General features: G+C 52.6%; 1 protein-coding gene across 8 annotated transcripts in view; it reads right to left on the bottom strand.

The window, feature by feature from the left end:
• The window catches only part of ACACA (acetyl-CoA carboxylase alpha), a 103,191-nt gene extending 89,492 nt beyond the window's left edge, over positions 1–13,699 (bottom strand). For 5 of the 8 annotated variants that reach the window (XM_041719968.2, XM_072916779.1, XM_072916778.1 and 2 more), the window contains exons 1-3: positions 11,156–11,234; positions 6,830–6,876; positions 5,921–6,167 (exon numbers count right to left, since the gene is read on the bottom strand). In XM_041719968.2, coding sequence (XP_041575902.1) covers positions 5,921–6,141 — 221 coding nt within the window. In that variant the 5' untranslated portion in view covers positions 6,142–6,167; positions 6,830–6,876; positions 11,156–11,234. Of the gene's footprint in view, positions 1–5,920; positions 6,168–6,829; positions 6,877–9,611; positions 9,719–10,041; positions 10,145–11,155; positions 11,235–13,570 lie in introns of those variants that run through there. The other 3 variants (XM_072916777.1, XM_041719971.2, XM_041719969.2) reach the window with 3 other exon arrangements.
• Positions 13,700–15,195: the final 1,496 nt, after the last annotated feature.

The following is a 15,195-nucleotide window of genomic DNA, read 5'->3' as shown; positions in this document are numbered from 1 at the left end:
CCAGCACAGGTGACAGGGTGCCAGGGTGAGGGGCAGCAGCAGTGCCACATGCTGCCAGTCCCAGACACACCCAGGGATGCAGGGAACAGGGACAGTGACACACTGTGGGGTGAGGGCAGCCTCACTCTGCACACAAACCCCACCAGAGCCAAGGGAGCTGAGAGAGAACAGAGTTTAACCAACAGGGACACCCCAACACGGTGTCCTCCCCCACAACTCAACGCCTCTCACTTGCCTGCCTTTATTCCTCTTGGAAAAGCATCTCAAACTGCCCAATCATCACCAGGTACCCCACAAATTCCCCGTTTAATTCATTCCCAAAACCCCCACCTGCAGCCCCCAGTCCAAACATTGTGGCTGCAAGGAAACAAATCCACACACAGCTGAATGTGGCACTGCCAGAACCATTCCCTGTGCCCTCCACCAGCTGAATCCACTGCTGGCGGAGCAATGGCCACGATTTGCTGCTGGAGGAGCACACCCAGAGGAGCAGCTTCAGCATTGGTTAAAAACATTCTGCCAGCTGAATTCGCTGCTGAGAATCAATGGCCACGGCTTGCTGCAGCATCCCCACCAAAAAGAAGCCACACAAGGATGTGTCAGGGATGCAGGGCTGCCCACCCCACACACACACACACCCCACAGAGCTCATTTCCTGCAGGCAGGGCTCCCCAAAGCCCTCCACCCCTCAGAAGGTGGTGGAAAAACAGCAGAGGAGCAGGCACAGCCTCTCCCTTTGTGTGCCAGCGCCGCTGGCACACAAAGGGAGAGGCTGTGCCTGCTCCTCTGTTGTTTTTCCAAGGAAAAGCCATTCCTGAGGGCCACATACCTGAGGCACATCCCAGGCAGGAGGTGATGCCAGCACTGCCACATGCCAGGGCTGCAGGAGGCGCCGGGTGCTGCTGGGGCAGGGATGCTGGCCCGGGAGGAAGGCAGCCTGCAGCAGCCTGCAGCACTCCCACTCCCCAGAGAAAGGACTGGGCATTGTCTCCCTCTGCATCTGGCCTGGGAAGGGAGTGGAAAGGGCAGCTCTCCCCATCCTTTTGGGCTCTGAGCTTTGTAAATACAATTCCACCCGGGTGACAAGGCTCAGGCAGCTGAAGCCTCCCTAAATCTGCTCCAGTTTTAGCTCTGCCCTTGCAGCTGATCTCACAGGAAGGCAGAGGGGAGGAACAAGCAGAAATGCTGTCCAGCAAGGGGTGCAGAATTCCACAGCTGGAATAAATGGTTCCCCGTGCCTCAGGCACCAGGAGGCAGCAATCTGCACCCTGTCTAAGGCAGTTCTGCCCGTGTTTAAAGAGCCAGAACTGGCTTGAACACAGACACTGCCAAAACCAGGGCTTCACCTAGAGGTCAAAACAAATGAAACTTGACTCAGCTCTGACAGTGAACCGAGCCTCAGGATTTTAAGGAATTAAATAAAGGATGCAGCACAGAATAAAACCTGCCCTCTCTGCTCTGCCTGGCAAATAACTTCCCTTCCATGCTAACACAGAATTCCAGCATCAGTCCAGGCAGGTCTTTAGCCTAAAGCTGGAATTTTTACAGAGCCCAAATGGGTACAAGCTGCCAGGATTCCTCCCAAATAACCAAGTGCCAACATTTGCCAGAAGCTCCTTTTGCTATCCACACACCTGGCTGTTTACCTGCCATGCCAGGTGCATTAGGAAGGGGACAATTCCCAGGACACACAGCCCAAACCACTGAGCTTCCTTGCAAGTCCAAAAGCAACACCCTGACACTCAAAATACCCACTGAATCCAAACATCAATCCAAATAAACAGCCAAGTTTAAATCAAATTAATATCCATGCTCCAGTTCCTAAACCTACGAAGTACCAAAAGAACTTTACTTTTTCATCCTCATGGAGGATAAAACTCCACACGTTCCTGGAGCAGCAAGCTGCCCTCCAGGTTAAGCCCTGGCAGCAAGATAAAATGAACAACAACACCAACAACAGCAGCAGCACAAGAGTTGTGCAGCAGCGTGGAGCGGAATTGGAGTCCCTGGCAGGGAGCCCTCGCCGTGCTCTTTGGCAAAGTTCAGGTGTTGGACAGATCTGATCTGCAGGAACACCAGAATGGACCTTTCACACCACTCAGGGCTAGGTGGGGAGTCTCACATTAAATTTACCAGAGTAAGAGATTGGTTATCTGTCAGTTAGAAGGATCAGGTAAGTGAGCACGTGGGAGACGCTGTCAGGCTGGGTGCCTCAGCCAGGGAATCCCTGCAGAGTCTCCCAAAAAATGACTGAATTTAGAGAGGACATTTCCTCTCTTAACTGAGGCTAAAGGATGTAAAATAACACCAAAATAAGAGTACAACTTGTGAGAGGCAAGCAGAGCCATACAGTGTGTTTGCTCAGGGAGCAGAGCAGCTTCCAGGGAAGCACAGAATAAAAGGAAGGAGCTGTCATTCCCACCTTATCAGCACAGCCAGGCACAGCCAGCAGTCCAAAGCACCTCCTTTTCTTTCAACAGAGGGGAGGAAGTCAACTTTTCACTCCAGGTAGATAAAGTTCATGGCCTTAAGCTGAAGGAGGGCAGGTTTAGATCAGAAATTAGGCAGAAATTCTTCCCTGTGAGGGTGGTGAGGGTTTGGCACAGGCTGCTCAGAGAAGCTGAGCCCCATCCCTGGAAGCATCCACGGCCAGGCTGGGCTAGAGGAAGGTGTTCATCCTCACAAATCGCCCCACACAGAACCTCCAGCACCACCTGGCAGCACAGGCAGAGCCAGAGGGGGATCAGGACCCTGCAGACAGCCTGGATCAGCAAGGACTCCATGCAGCAGAGGAGAAATCCCGTGTGGAGCAGCCCCACAGACCCCACAGCACATTTGTACAAACCACAGCAGCACCAACAGCTCCACAGCATCAATGCTCCACAGTGCAACCTCCCAGCCACAACCTGCTGGGCTGCAAGGGAATTTTTTTCGATTCAGAAGAGGCTCAAAAGGATCTTTCATTACATCCAGGGCTCTGTGCAGTCACTCCAGGGCTGGTTTCTAAGCAGGCACCTTGTCCCAGTGCCAGGCTGGGCATGCTCAACCACTGCTGTCCAGGCTAAAATTGAGGCATTTGCCCAAATTTCCTTTAGCAGATGATTAGTTCTGCTTAAGCATCCCCATTTACTGAGACACTGAGAAGTCCAGCCAGTGTTAGGAGCAAGGAGCTAAACTCTGTGGGCTTCATATGAGGTAACAGCTGAACTCCATCCAAAAATTTGGCTTTCAGCTGATACAAGTGGATTGTCAGGTGACTCTGTGCACCCATGTCACCGCTTATGAAACCAGAGCCCTGATGTACAAATACCAGAAGACATCCAGGTTTTGATCTATTTTAAACAAGAATTTGATACAAGATACCGTCTCGGAAACTAGAAATTAAATTTAGCAATAATCAACAACAATTTATTAAACAAAACAGACGGGCACAAAATACTTTCCAAGCAGCATTTATGGTGGAGTTTACTTAATCTGCCACTAAAACTTCAGAAAGGAGCACAGCAACTCTGTAACAGCCTGCTTCAAGGAAAACTGTATCCCAGCAGGGCTGGTTGGAAGCGCTGATGGAAACTTCTGAACTCAGAGACAAGACAGGCAGAAAAAAGGAGAAATTGGCAGGCTTGGGTTTATTATTGAAAGGTGCGAAATGCAACATTCTGAACACTCACTCTGCGTGGTTACTGTCCCCACACACCAAATTTTGGGCACTGATGATCCACACAGCAATTTAAAGTTAATTTTTAACCCCCCAGAGCAGCGGCCAGCTGGCACAGCTGAAGTTCCCCGTGGACCTCCAGGGGCAGGGGAGCAGGAGTGCACAACCTGTCCCAGCAAGAGTGTCTTTAGCAACATCATAAACACTTCACAAGATCAGTAAGGTCACGCCAACCTGCCCTCACAAACCCTCTGGCAGCTGAGTAAATCCTGCATTTTAATCCTAATTGTTCCCTGAGGACTGCTCTGCAGCAAAGCCCCTCACCCCAAACACGAGCCACCTCTGTTTACAACCCTGTGGAGAAATCACCAGCAAATGGAAAGGTTTTTGGCAACTTCTTCCAAAAGATATGCACCCTTGGAGCTGCACCTTGTGTCAAAGTGCACAGAGCTGCCTGTGAATTCCCCTGCACCACTTTACAAAGTGTGGTACCTTTGTGAGCACCAAAAGGAAGCTGGAAGCAAGAGCACCTCTGTTCCATTAACTGTCACAGAGTGACTCCAGGCAAGTTGTTGAACTTGTCTTTGCTGTTGTCTTTGTCTCAGTTTCTCCATCTGTAAACATGATTTAGAAATCTCCTGATGAAAGGGACAACCATCCTGGAAAAGTATTTCAACTCATCTGAGTTTATCTTAGGAAAACAGCACATAATGCTGTAACTTTTTTATTTGAATTGGCATTTCTCTCCAATTTAACTTAAAAGTCAAGTGTTCCCCAAAAGGACTGCCAAAGTAAGCAGGTTACAACAGAGGTGCCCAAGGTTGCACACCCACTGCACTCTGGTGCCAGACACTGTCCTACAAGTTTCTTGCTCTGATATTGTCCATTTACACACTCGTGGTTAGGTGCTCATCCAACTTCTTCTGTTCCTATAGAATATATAGTTACAGTTTCCTGCTTCAAAACCACCTTTTGTGCTGCCAAATCATTGCAACTGGCAGGCTCTGGAAAGGCAACCCTCTGTAAATTTGCTTTAAGGTTTTGCATCATTTGTGCAAGTGCCAGCTGGCTGAACATGGCCAGCAGCCTGACCACAACAGCTCTGTCAAGCACAGAGCAATGTCCCCCTTCTGCCCCAACCTGGGACTTTGAGGCTGTGTGCTCCCAGAGGCTTCTCCCTGAAGTGGGAAGGGAAACACCAAAAAAAAAGAGGGATTACAATTCCTTAGCCTGCACAAGCAGAGAAACCAGTAAAACACAAGAACAAGGATTAGCTGGTTGGGTAAATATCTACCACTGGTCAGGAAACCTGTCTGGAATCCAGCATTCCTTCAACAGCAACAAAGCAAAGGCAGTGAGGGATTGTCCAGGAAAAACTGGAGTGGGTCCACACTGTCCTGGGTGCTCCTGGAATGGGAAGGCACAGGCAGAAAGTGCAGACCTTCAGAACATGGCAAACAAATGAAGGACACATGGGAGAGTGAAGCCAGACTGACCAGGCACCCAGAACCTGATCTGTACAGGAGAAGTGTCCAGAGGACAACAGGGCAAACCCAACAGGCACATCCCACTACTGGAACGCAAATCAGCAGCACCTAAAAATAAAGGGGCCTTTGGATGAGGAAACACCATCACCATGACCCCAAAAGCCCAGCTGATGGCTCATCCACAGAGAATCAGGAGTGGGGCAGCCCTGAGACCAAGCCTGAGCTCAGGCAGCAGCAGCCTCCTTAAATCTTGATTTATCACCACATTGCAGGACTCCAGTCTTTACTACAACCATCACCATTTTCCCTATCCAAACCAGAAAAGTTCCAGTATGGAGCCACTGATCCAACCCACTGCCAGTTCTCTGGCTACACTGAAAGCAGCAAATCCCATGCAAGGACAAAATAAGCAAATATTGTTCTTGCTCTCAACAAACAGGGCCCAGAAAAACCACACACAGGTGAAAACTTGAAATAGCTCAGTGAAGACACTTCCATTTTCTGAAAGCCAGGACAAGACAGGCAAGGTGCTTAAAGAAATTTAGGCACAAATATTTCACTAAAAGCAAAGGAAAACTGAAGGGTTTGATACAAACACACAAGAAGTTATTTAGAAACAGAATGCCACAGCGTGTCTTGGCATAACAAAAACACTTGAAGCCAAACACGGGTATAAAGCCGAACCTTTGGATTATCACTGGAATTGACAGGATAAAAAGACTTTTATTAACTATTTTATTTAAGGAAGAACTTCTATTTAACTATTTCTCCATACCTCATGTGGCTGGCTGGGCCTTCCTGAGCACTGGGAAGCCCCAGGTCCGAGAGGGAATCGGAGCAGACGGACGCAGGGGACAAAGACCTCTCCTTCTCCTCCAGCAGATCCAGCTTCACCAAGGAGCTGGTCTCATCCTCCGAGTTGTCCTCGGACACGGAGCCGATGATGAAGCGCGAGGGAGCGTCCGCGCCTTTGCTGGCTCCGGAAGATTCCTCCATGGCTCCCCCAAACTGGGCTCTCAACACTGCAAAAGGAAGGATAAAACCAAACCCGAGGTGAATACCTGTGCCTGGAGGGCAAAGCAAGGCTCCCTGGTGGGAAATGCAGGGTTAAATGGTGGGAGCTGAACCCTGAGTCTGGGATCAAGAACAGTTCTGTTCCAAGTGCTGAATTCCCTGCTCGCACGATTCACAAGCTGCAGAGCCTCCCACCTCACACAAAGCTGCAGGAGTCACTCAAAGCAAAAAAAAAAAATCCACCAAAATAACCCCACACAGACCCAAAACCTACAGACAAAGGCAGGGGACTGCGAGTATCAAAATTCACAGGATCAGAGAATCCCTGGCTGGTTTGGGTTGAAAGGGACCTTAAATCTCATCTCATCCCATCCCCTGCTAAAGGCAGGGACACCTTCCACTAGTCCAGGCTGCTCCTGGCCTTGGACACTTCCAGGGATGTGTCTCTTCCAATATTCCAGCAGGGAATGAAAGCATTTTCTTACAAGTCAAAAAAATAATTTCAACGGAGAGCGAGCCATGAGAGATGTGGAAAACAAAGGAACAGCCCACAGCACAAAGGTGGGAAGGGGAATAAACATTTGATACCCTCTGCTCTGACTTTGCTGCGCTTACATGACAACTACACCCAGCTGGAAACACATCACTAGGAAATGAGGGATGCACTAACCTCCTGATATCCGTGCAATCTGAGCACTGAGCCACTTCCAAAACGAACTGGAAAAGAAAAGAATTAGGAAGTAAAGATTAGGGTTATAATGCAGCATGTTCCACGTGTGTTTTCCTGTTTACACCATCAAAACCATCTTGAAAAAGCCACAGGCACACCACATGCTGGCTTGCTTGCTCCAGGTACAGATTAACCCAGGAGCTCAACCTGCAGTGCCCAAGTCCAGCCGTGGCACCTCCTGCGGGTCCGTCCTTCTGGAATCTTCCGAGAGACCTGCCCATCCCACCTGCCAGGAGCAACTATCTGCTCACAAACCTTTTCAGCTGCCTTCTGCACTGCTGCCCGACTCCAGCTGAACCCCCAGGAGTGGATAATTCATCAGGCCTGCTAATTCCAGCCCCGTTAGGAGCCCGGGGATGCAGCATGATCAGCTGGACGGGAACGCTCAGCGCTCAGCCTGGCCCGCGGTGTCACACAAATGGACAGCCCCAGTGAGGGCCCAGGAAGCATTTATAGCCAGAGCAATCCCAAAAACCACCTCCTGCTTTCCTTCAGGGACTGGGGAGCAACAACTCATCCAACTGGCTCATGCACTTTTGCCATGGATGTACCTGACTGGATTATTTAGATCAAATCCCATGTTGACATCACTCCTCCCACAAACTCCCGTTGCCCTGTGGCCACGGGCACTTCACTTGACAGAGGCATCATTAACCATTTTACAACTGAAAAGCCACAAATATCTGTCTGACATGGACATTAAAAGCATAAAAAAATATATATTTTTTGAGGGTAGAGATGAGAAGAAGGGGAAGCATGACCAGAAAGTTTCCCTGTCCACCTGTGATGTGCAAGCTAAACTATGCAGGGACATTCCTTTAGCTGAGGTGCTCAGACAGCACAAATCCAATTCTGTTTGTTGCACACAAAGATGCAGACAGTATTTACATGGATATTTATCCTGGCACCAGACCTCTCCTAAAGTTTTTCATCCAGATAGATTTATTGTTGGCACAATCACCAGTGCCAAAGAGGTTGGGATGCAGCCAAACTAACTTCAACCTCACTTCATTGAAGAAAACTTTTTCTGATTTCAATAACTAATATATTAATAAGCAAGTTTCAAGGATTTTTTTTTTTTTTTGGAAGCTGAGGAACAGGAAGGGAGGTATTTCACTCAAATATTCCATGAGAAACAATCCACTAGAGGCCAGGCACAGCCAGGCTCACACAACTTCACTCCAACACCCTGTTTGTCCAATTCAGCTCCCAAAAAACCCAGTTGTTACCCATGAAACCCCACTCAGGTCCATTTCCCAAGGCACTTCCCAACCCTGGGAGCCAGTCCCACAGGCAGGAGTTCCGCTGGGGTTGTGCAATCAGCGTTGTGCTGCAGTGATAAGCTTGGCTCGTTCTCAGCACACCGAGAGTCCTCGTTCATATTTAAATTAATTTCAGCATTGTCTGGGGCTAAATTACACAGGGACTTTCTCAGACATCTCCTCACTGAGGGCTCTGGATTTCAGTGCTGTGAGTGAAATACACAAGGCTGTGTACACTGGTATATTGCACACACAGAAATATAAAGATACATGTTAGATATATACAACTATAGACGTGAATTCTGTATAAATATAGAGGTCTATTACATAGACAAAAATACACTTAATACACTTATATTATCTATACATATAGGTAAGTTTTATAAATATACTTGTATTACTATACACATATAGAAGTATATTTACAAACATAAAGGTATGTTACATACATACGAATAAAGGGGTGTGCTAAACATATAAATAAAGAAATATATTTATGCACTTCTGCATATTGTATTGGCTCTCTGAAGTGCAACTGCCACAGTTTGATTTTTACAGAAGCACCTCAAATTCAGCTGAGCACCAAGGTAAGTCTGAGTGCCACGAGCACGTGTAGTGTTTATTTCAATAATGCTGAACTAGACCCTACAACCCAAAATGATCCAGCTGTGCACAGCCTCTGCTCTCCCCTCTGCAGGTGCCAGCAGCCTGTCCAGCGGGTAACTTCTGCAGAGACTGAGAAAAACCCGCAGCTGGTGGAAGGATGAAGGCTGAGAGCTCAGCCCTGTGGTGATGTCAGGCCAGGTAACAGCACCGAGGATGCAGGAACACTTCTAGGCACAGCTGGACCTACCCAGACTGAGCTTTGCTGTGCTCCCTCCTCCCATTAAACACCCAAATCGTGTCCAAAACTCTGCAACCCAACCCCAGAAAGTGCCGTGTCCAAGGCAAAACAAACCCCACTTCACTCCACCCCAGCTCTGCTGCTACCATTAGTCAGATCTTTGGCTTGACTGTGAAATGCACTGGTGAGAATACCAGACTTTGGAAGTTTTATAACAGCTTCACTTTAAAATCACGTTTAATACCATAAAAATATACCCACTGAGACTTGGGTAATAACAGGTGAAAGTTAAAAGTTTCCTATTTTTCTCTAAACCGCCCCATTCCGAAAACAAATCCACAACTGAAGAGAACATCAGTATTTCAGTGGGCTCTTTCAAAGAACCAGAGAAACACTTCTACCATATTGATATGGCACACGAAAAGGAAATTAATAAAACTAGTTGTATCCAAATGTCTCCTGATTAGAGCCGTGGCATCGCCGCTCAACGTGAATCACTTAAAAGTGACGAAATGGATTTGTGCTCTGACAAAAATCCGTGGGCAAACACGGAAAACAACGGCGCAAGAAAGGTGAAAGCAAATTAAAAGAGAGTAAAAATCAGCAGCGTGCTCACCTGTACCAGGGCTGGGGGGGCAGTTCCAGCTCGGGAGAGAAGGGAGGTTCCTGCACAGAGGGTCCCCAGCTCCGAACAGCCTCGGCAGCTCCCTGGCCACGCTGTTTTAACGCCCCCACAGCAGCACCGAGCCCGGCCCGGTGCCGGCCCCACCTGAGCCTGCCCCACCTGAGCCTGCCTCCTGGTTAATCATTGGGCATTGCCTCATCCCGGCCCAAAGCAGAACCAGACACCCCCAGAGCTGCTGCACAGAGGCTCCTCAGAGCTCCACGCCCGCTGCTGGGCCGGTCTGGGATCCTGGGCTAGGCATGAGCCAAAGCTGATGGAGAGGGCCCCGAGGAGGGACACGAGGATGGGGAAGGGTCTGCAGGGGCCTCGCGAGGAGCAGCTGAGGGTTTGTTCAGCTGGAGGAGACTGAGGGGACACTCACCATGGGATTTCTGCTCCCTGTGACCTGAAGGAACAGCGGGAGCTGTGCCAGGGCAGGGCTAGGCTGGATGTCAGGAGAAAAACAACTGCCTAGAACTTTGCACCTGTGGATGTAGAATGAAAAATCATGGAACGTCCTGAGCTGGAAGGGACCCACAGGGATCATCCAGTCCGGCTCCCAGCCCTGCACAGACACCCCAAAATCCCACGCTGGGCATCCCTGGAGTGGTGCCCAAACGTTCCTGGAGCTCTGGCAGCCTCGGGGCCGTGCCCTGGGCAGTGCCCAGCATCCTCCAGGGAAAAACTGCTTCCCATTATCCAGCCTAAACCTCTGGAGACCAAAGGAAGAGCCTGTATTTACAGCTATCCCAGTTTGCTAAAACACTCGAGACTGTCTGAATCCCACTGTCTGTGAGAGATTTTGGCATCACTTAAACAGTTTGCTGAATATTTCCTCCCTGCTAAACTGGGACAGACTCCACTCACGCTTCAGACACTTTCTAACACAGTACTTCTTCTCATTTTAAACTTCCTCAAGAATATTTAGGAGAATGGAAGGGCAAGAACAACAATTTGGTCTTCCCCTGCTAATCTGCTTTTAAAACTTCCCCGGTTTTCAGCATCTCGGGGCTGCTCTCAGCCCCTGGGCAGAACCAGACCCAAACTGTTCCCCAGGACCCCGAAATTCCCGCAGGGATGAGATGGAGGAGGGATGCCCCGGGCCGCCCACGTGCTGCCCGTTCAGGGTACCGGGGAACCACCGGGGAACCGGCGAGGCCACGCGAGCGACGGGACCGGCTCAGCGCCGGACGGAGCGCGTGGTACCGGGAGGAACCGGGCTGGAACCGGGCGGGCTGGGAGACCCCCGCGCGTCCCTGGCTCGGCATGCCGCCATCTCCCGCCAGCACGGCACAGCACGGCTCGGCACGGCACGGCATGGCCCGGCCACCTCCCGCCGGCGCGGCGCCCGGCCAGGTCCCGCCCGCCCGGCACGGCATGGCCCGGCCATCTCCCGCGGCACGGCCGGCCCCGCCTCACCCCGCCCCGCCGCCCGCCGGTGCCCGGGCCCCCCGCGCTGCCCGCGCTGCCCGCGCCGGGCGCGGCCCCGCCCTCACCTCACGGTGCCGGTGCAGCGGAGCCGCCGCGGGCCCCGGCCTGGCGCTCCCCGCGGCCCCGCCCCCGGCCCCGCCCCGCGCCCCGGGCCCCGCCCCCGGCCCCGCCCCCGCCCGGTGGTGTGATCGGGGTTACCTCAGGTCGGGCCCCGCACGCGCCCCGCCTCCGCGCCGCTCCCATTGGCTGCCGCCCCGGCCGCGGAGAGGGGGCGTGACCAATGGGGAGGAGCGGAGGGGGCGGGGCCTGTGGGGCGACGCCCGTGGCCTGAGCGCCGGGCGGGGCCGCGCCCGGGCTCGAACCCGCGACCCCCGGGACCCCCGGGACACCCGGGACCCCCGGGACCCCCGGGACCCCCGGGACACCTGGGACACCCGGGACAGCCGGGACCCCCGGGACACCTGGGACAGCCGGGACCCCCGGGACAGCCGGGACACCCGGGACCCCCGGGACCGCCGGGACACCCGGGACACCCGGGACCCCCGGGATAACCGGGACAGCCGCGACCCCCGGGACACCTGGGACACCCGGGACCCCCGGGATAACCGGGACCCCCGGGACAGCCGCGATCCCCGGGACCCCCGGGACCCCCGGGACAGCCGGGACCTCCAGGACTCCTGAAACACCCACGACCCCCGGGATCTCCGGGACACCTGGAACCCACGGGACCCCCGGGACCCACGGGACCCCCGGGACAGCCGGGACCCCCGGGACACCTGGGACAGCCGAGATCCCCGGGACCCCCGGGGCCCCCGGGACAGCCGGGACCTCCAGGACTCCTGAAACACCCGCGACCCCCGGGATCTCCGGGACACCTGGAACCCACGGGACCCCGGCGACCCCTGGGACCCCCGGGACAGGCAGGAATCCCGGGAGCCCCGGGACGAGAGCATCGCTCCCAGGAGGGAAGCCCTCCGAGGGGGCTGTGCCTGCTGAGCTCGGACACTCGGTGCCCGAAGGGACTTCGCCAGCACCCATGGGTGTCTGTGATGGGCGGGCCAAGCAGCAGCACAGGAGAAATCAGGCAGGACCTGCCGCACAGCTGAACGGGAGGAAGGGGTTAAAGAACTACCCCGCTAGCTTGTTTTCACGGTTTTGTGTTTTATTTGAACTCTGAGCTGTTACAGGGCTGCTGAAGTACCAATGGAACGGGTAACACAAGTTTTAGTGCTGGATCTGGTGAGCTGGGCACAGGCTGATCCTGCAGGGACCCCGAGGATCTGCACAGAAGTGGGATCCACTGGTCCCAAATACAGAGAATTTCCACCAAGGCAGTGGTTAAAAGGAGTGAGACTGCAGGAAACTGCACCTGGTGGGATGGGTGCCCACTGCAGGCAAGAAATACCCAGAAAAGCCAATTTGGGGGTTTGTAGTTAACAAAATTATTGGGGGAACAGATCGTATTCTCACATCCACTTGGACCAAATCTGGAAACTTTGGGCATGGACACTTTTATTTCTACCTCTGTAGAGATAAATACATAGATATAGAGTAAGTGCTTCAGGAAGGAGCTGAAGAGAAGGTTTTGGGTGTGAGTTAATGGTCTCCAGTGCTAAATCCTGCAGAAGTGAGGGGGAGTGCTTGGCTTGCTGAGGGGCTGCTCCCAAACCACTGATAATAACCACACACAGAACTTACCAAACCAGGAGGTTACAACAGCTGCTGAGTTCATCCTGGCCGCTGTTCCCAGAGCTCCAGGCCTGCTAAAACCTGCACCTGCACTCTGCCTGCCCAGCCCAGCGCATCCATCCAGCCCCAAACACTGTCCAAACACTGCTGGGGGAGGGATTGCTTCACACACTGAAATCCTGCAGCACCTCCTCCATTCAAGGGCAAAGAGAGGCACGAACACGTGGAAATGAGAAAGTTAAAGACATTCACCTCAAAAGTCCAGCACAGATTTGGAAGGAGCTTTTTTGGGCTATGGAGATGGCGAAGGGTCTGGAGGGGAAGGCGTGTGAGGAGAGGCTGGGGGCACATGGAATGATCAGCTGGAGGAAAGTGAGGCTGACCCTTGTGGGTCCCTTCCAACTGAGGAGATTCCATGAAATTAAACTACTCTGGGCTGGGTGAGAAGCCAGGCTGGACTTGATCTGGGAGGTCTTTTCCAACATAATGATCCTGGGATTCAAGTCTGGGCAGGAATAATCTGCGTTTTGATTGTTTCACAGGGTTCAAACAACTTTCCAACCGCTGTCTTTTAAATGTTTGAATCATACCCACGTTCTGCTTTGGAGGGGGGTGGTAAATGCCCCTGACATCCTTTTCTTGTCCCTCTCCAAAGCTGGACACAGTTATTTACTCTCATTCCGTGACTCCCAAGCATGTGCACTGTGAGCTCGTGCCACTGCGTTCTCTCAAAAAAAGGAAGTTTAGCCCTAGTAAATAAACTCCAAAATACACGGGGAAAATGTTTTTACCTCTCGTGATGCCAAGTGCTGGTTCCACCTCTCCTGACCAGGCTCTGATGACATCCCCAGTGCAAACACAGGAGAGATCATCCCGGGTGAGGGGGTCGGTGACACTGCCAGCCTGGCACCACTCGTGTCCTGGCAGCCAAGGAACAGAGAGAAAGGTCAGATCACTTTGTAAAGCAAAACACCAGCCCTCGAGGCTCCATTGGCTCTTGTTTTCAACATAAACATCTTCATTTAAATAACATCAGCGCTTATGAGAAAGCGTTCTGGATTCTCTGGGAAATGTCAGCAGTTATTTGGGATTGAACAGAAATGGTTCATTTTCCATCCTCGGGGGCACACACCACCTGTGGTTCCCGAGCAAGCCCCAAGCTCGGGAGGAAAAGGCGATTCCCATCGCCACCGTGTGTCCGAGGCAGAAAACGCCGACGCCACAAAAAACTCCACCCAACAGCGCCCAGAAATCCCACCAAGTGCAGGGAGAGGCCTGGAAATGCTCCCACTGATTTCTGCTAAAACCTCCGAGTAGCAGCATGTGAGCACTTGGTTCATTCCAGAGTATCCCCTTGGATCTCCCTGGGGTGCAGCTTTGGGAGCTGAGCTGAGACCCTCTGGAGCCGTTTCACACGTGCCATGTGTGGTGGCACCTTCAGGGCTCTGTTGAGCTGGAAACCACTGGAGCAGACTGCAGAAAAAAAGATTTTTCCTGTCACTGCTCCCTCCAGGAGCCATCAGGGGGCTGTGGCTTCAGCTCAGCCAGGAGACGTCGTGTCACTAAAACATTGGCCTGAAAATCCTGTAAGACTCCACGGATTTTTAATGCTCCTCATGAATATTTTTTCACTCCCATGCCAGAGGCGTTAACAGGAAGACCCTCAACACTGAAATATCTCAAGTCCATGGAAAGCTGCAGGCTTCAGGACAGCATTCTTACCTTGCAGATGCATCACCTTTCCTGGGAACAGCAGGAACCAGATGCCCACATGCTGATTCCTTCCATTAACCACCCAGAGTCCTAATTCCCAGATGCAGGAAAAACCTGTTAGCAGAAGCAATAAATATTTCATTGACATTCCGCACATTTGCCTCTCCCAAATCCTAATTTTTTTTTCCCATATTTTTCCACGTGCGCTTGCAGCCTGGGCAAAAGAGAAAGGAAACAACTGCCAGCATTTTTAATCTTGTTGGTAAATAGTTCAGACAAGGAGCACGGATGGACAAGGAGGAATGGCTTCAGACTGCCAGAGGCCAGGGTTAGATGGAATACTGGGGAGGAAGTGTGCCCTGTGAGGGTGGGGAGGCCCTGGCACAGGTTGCACGTCCCTGGCAGTGTCCAAGGGCAGTGGAAGCTGTCCCTGCCATGGCAGGGGTGGCACTGGATGATCCTGAAGTTCCTCCCCACGCACAGCGCTCCGGGATTCTCTCTGTTCTATCCGGGCAGGAGCGGGGGTCCCGGTAATGGAGCTGCCCCGGGATGGAGCTCGGGGCTCAGTGATGGAGCTGCCCGGGAAGGAGCGCGGGGCTCTCGCGGGCGGTCAGAGGGGCCCGGGGCTGTTCCCCGCGGGACCCCGGGCGGCAGCGGCACAGGCCGTGCGACCCCCGGTCTCTGCCCAGCCCCGGTCCCGGTC

This window comes from Taeniopygia guttata, chromosome 19, assembly GCF_048771995.1.
Source record: "Taeniopygia guttata chromosome 19, bTaeGut7.mat, whole genome shotgun sequence".
In the NCBI taxonomy this organism is placed as follows: domain Eukaryota; kingdom Metazoa; phylum Chordata; class Aves; order Passeriformes; family Estrildidae; genus Taeniopygia; species Taeniopygia guttata.
Note: the sequence above shows the minus strand (reverse complement) of the source record. Positions and strands in the feature narration are given on the sequence as shown.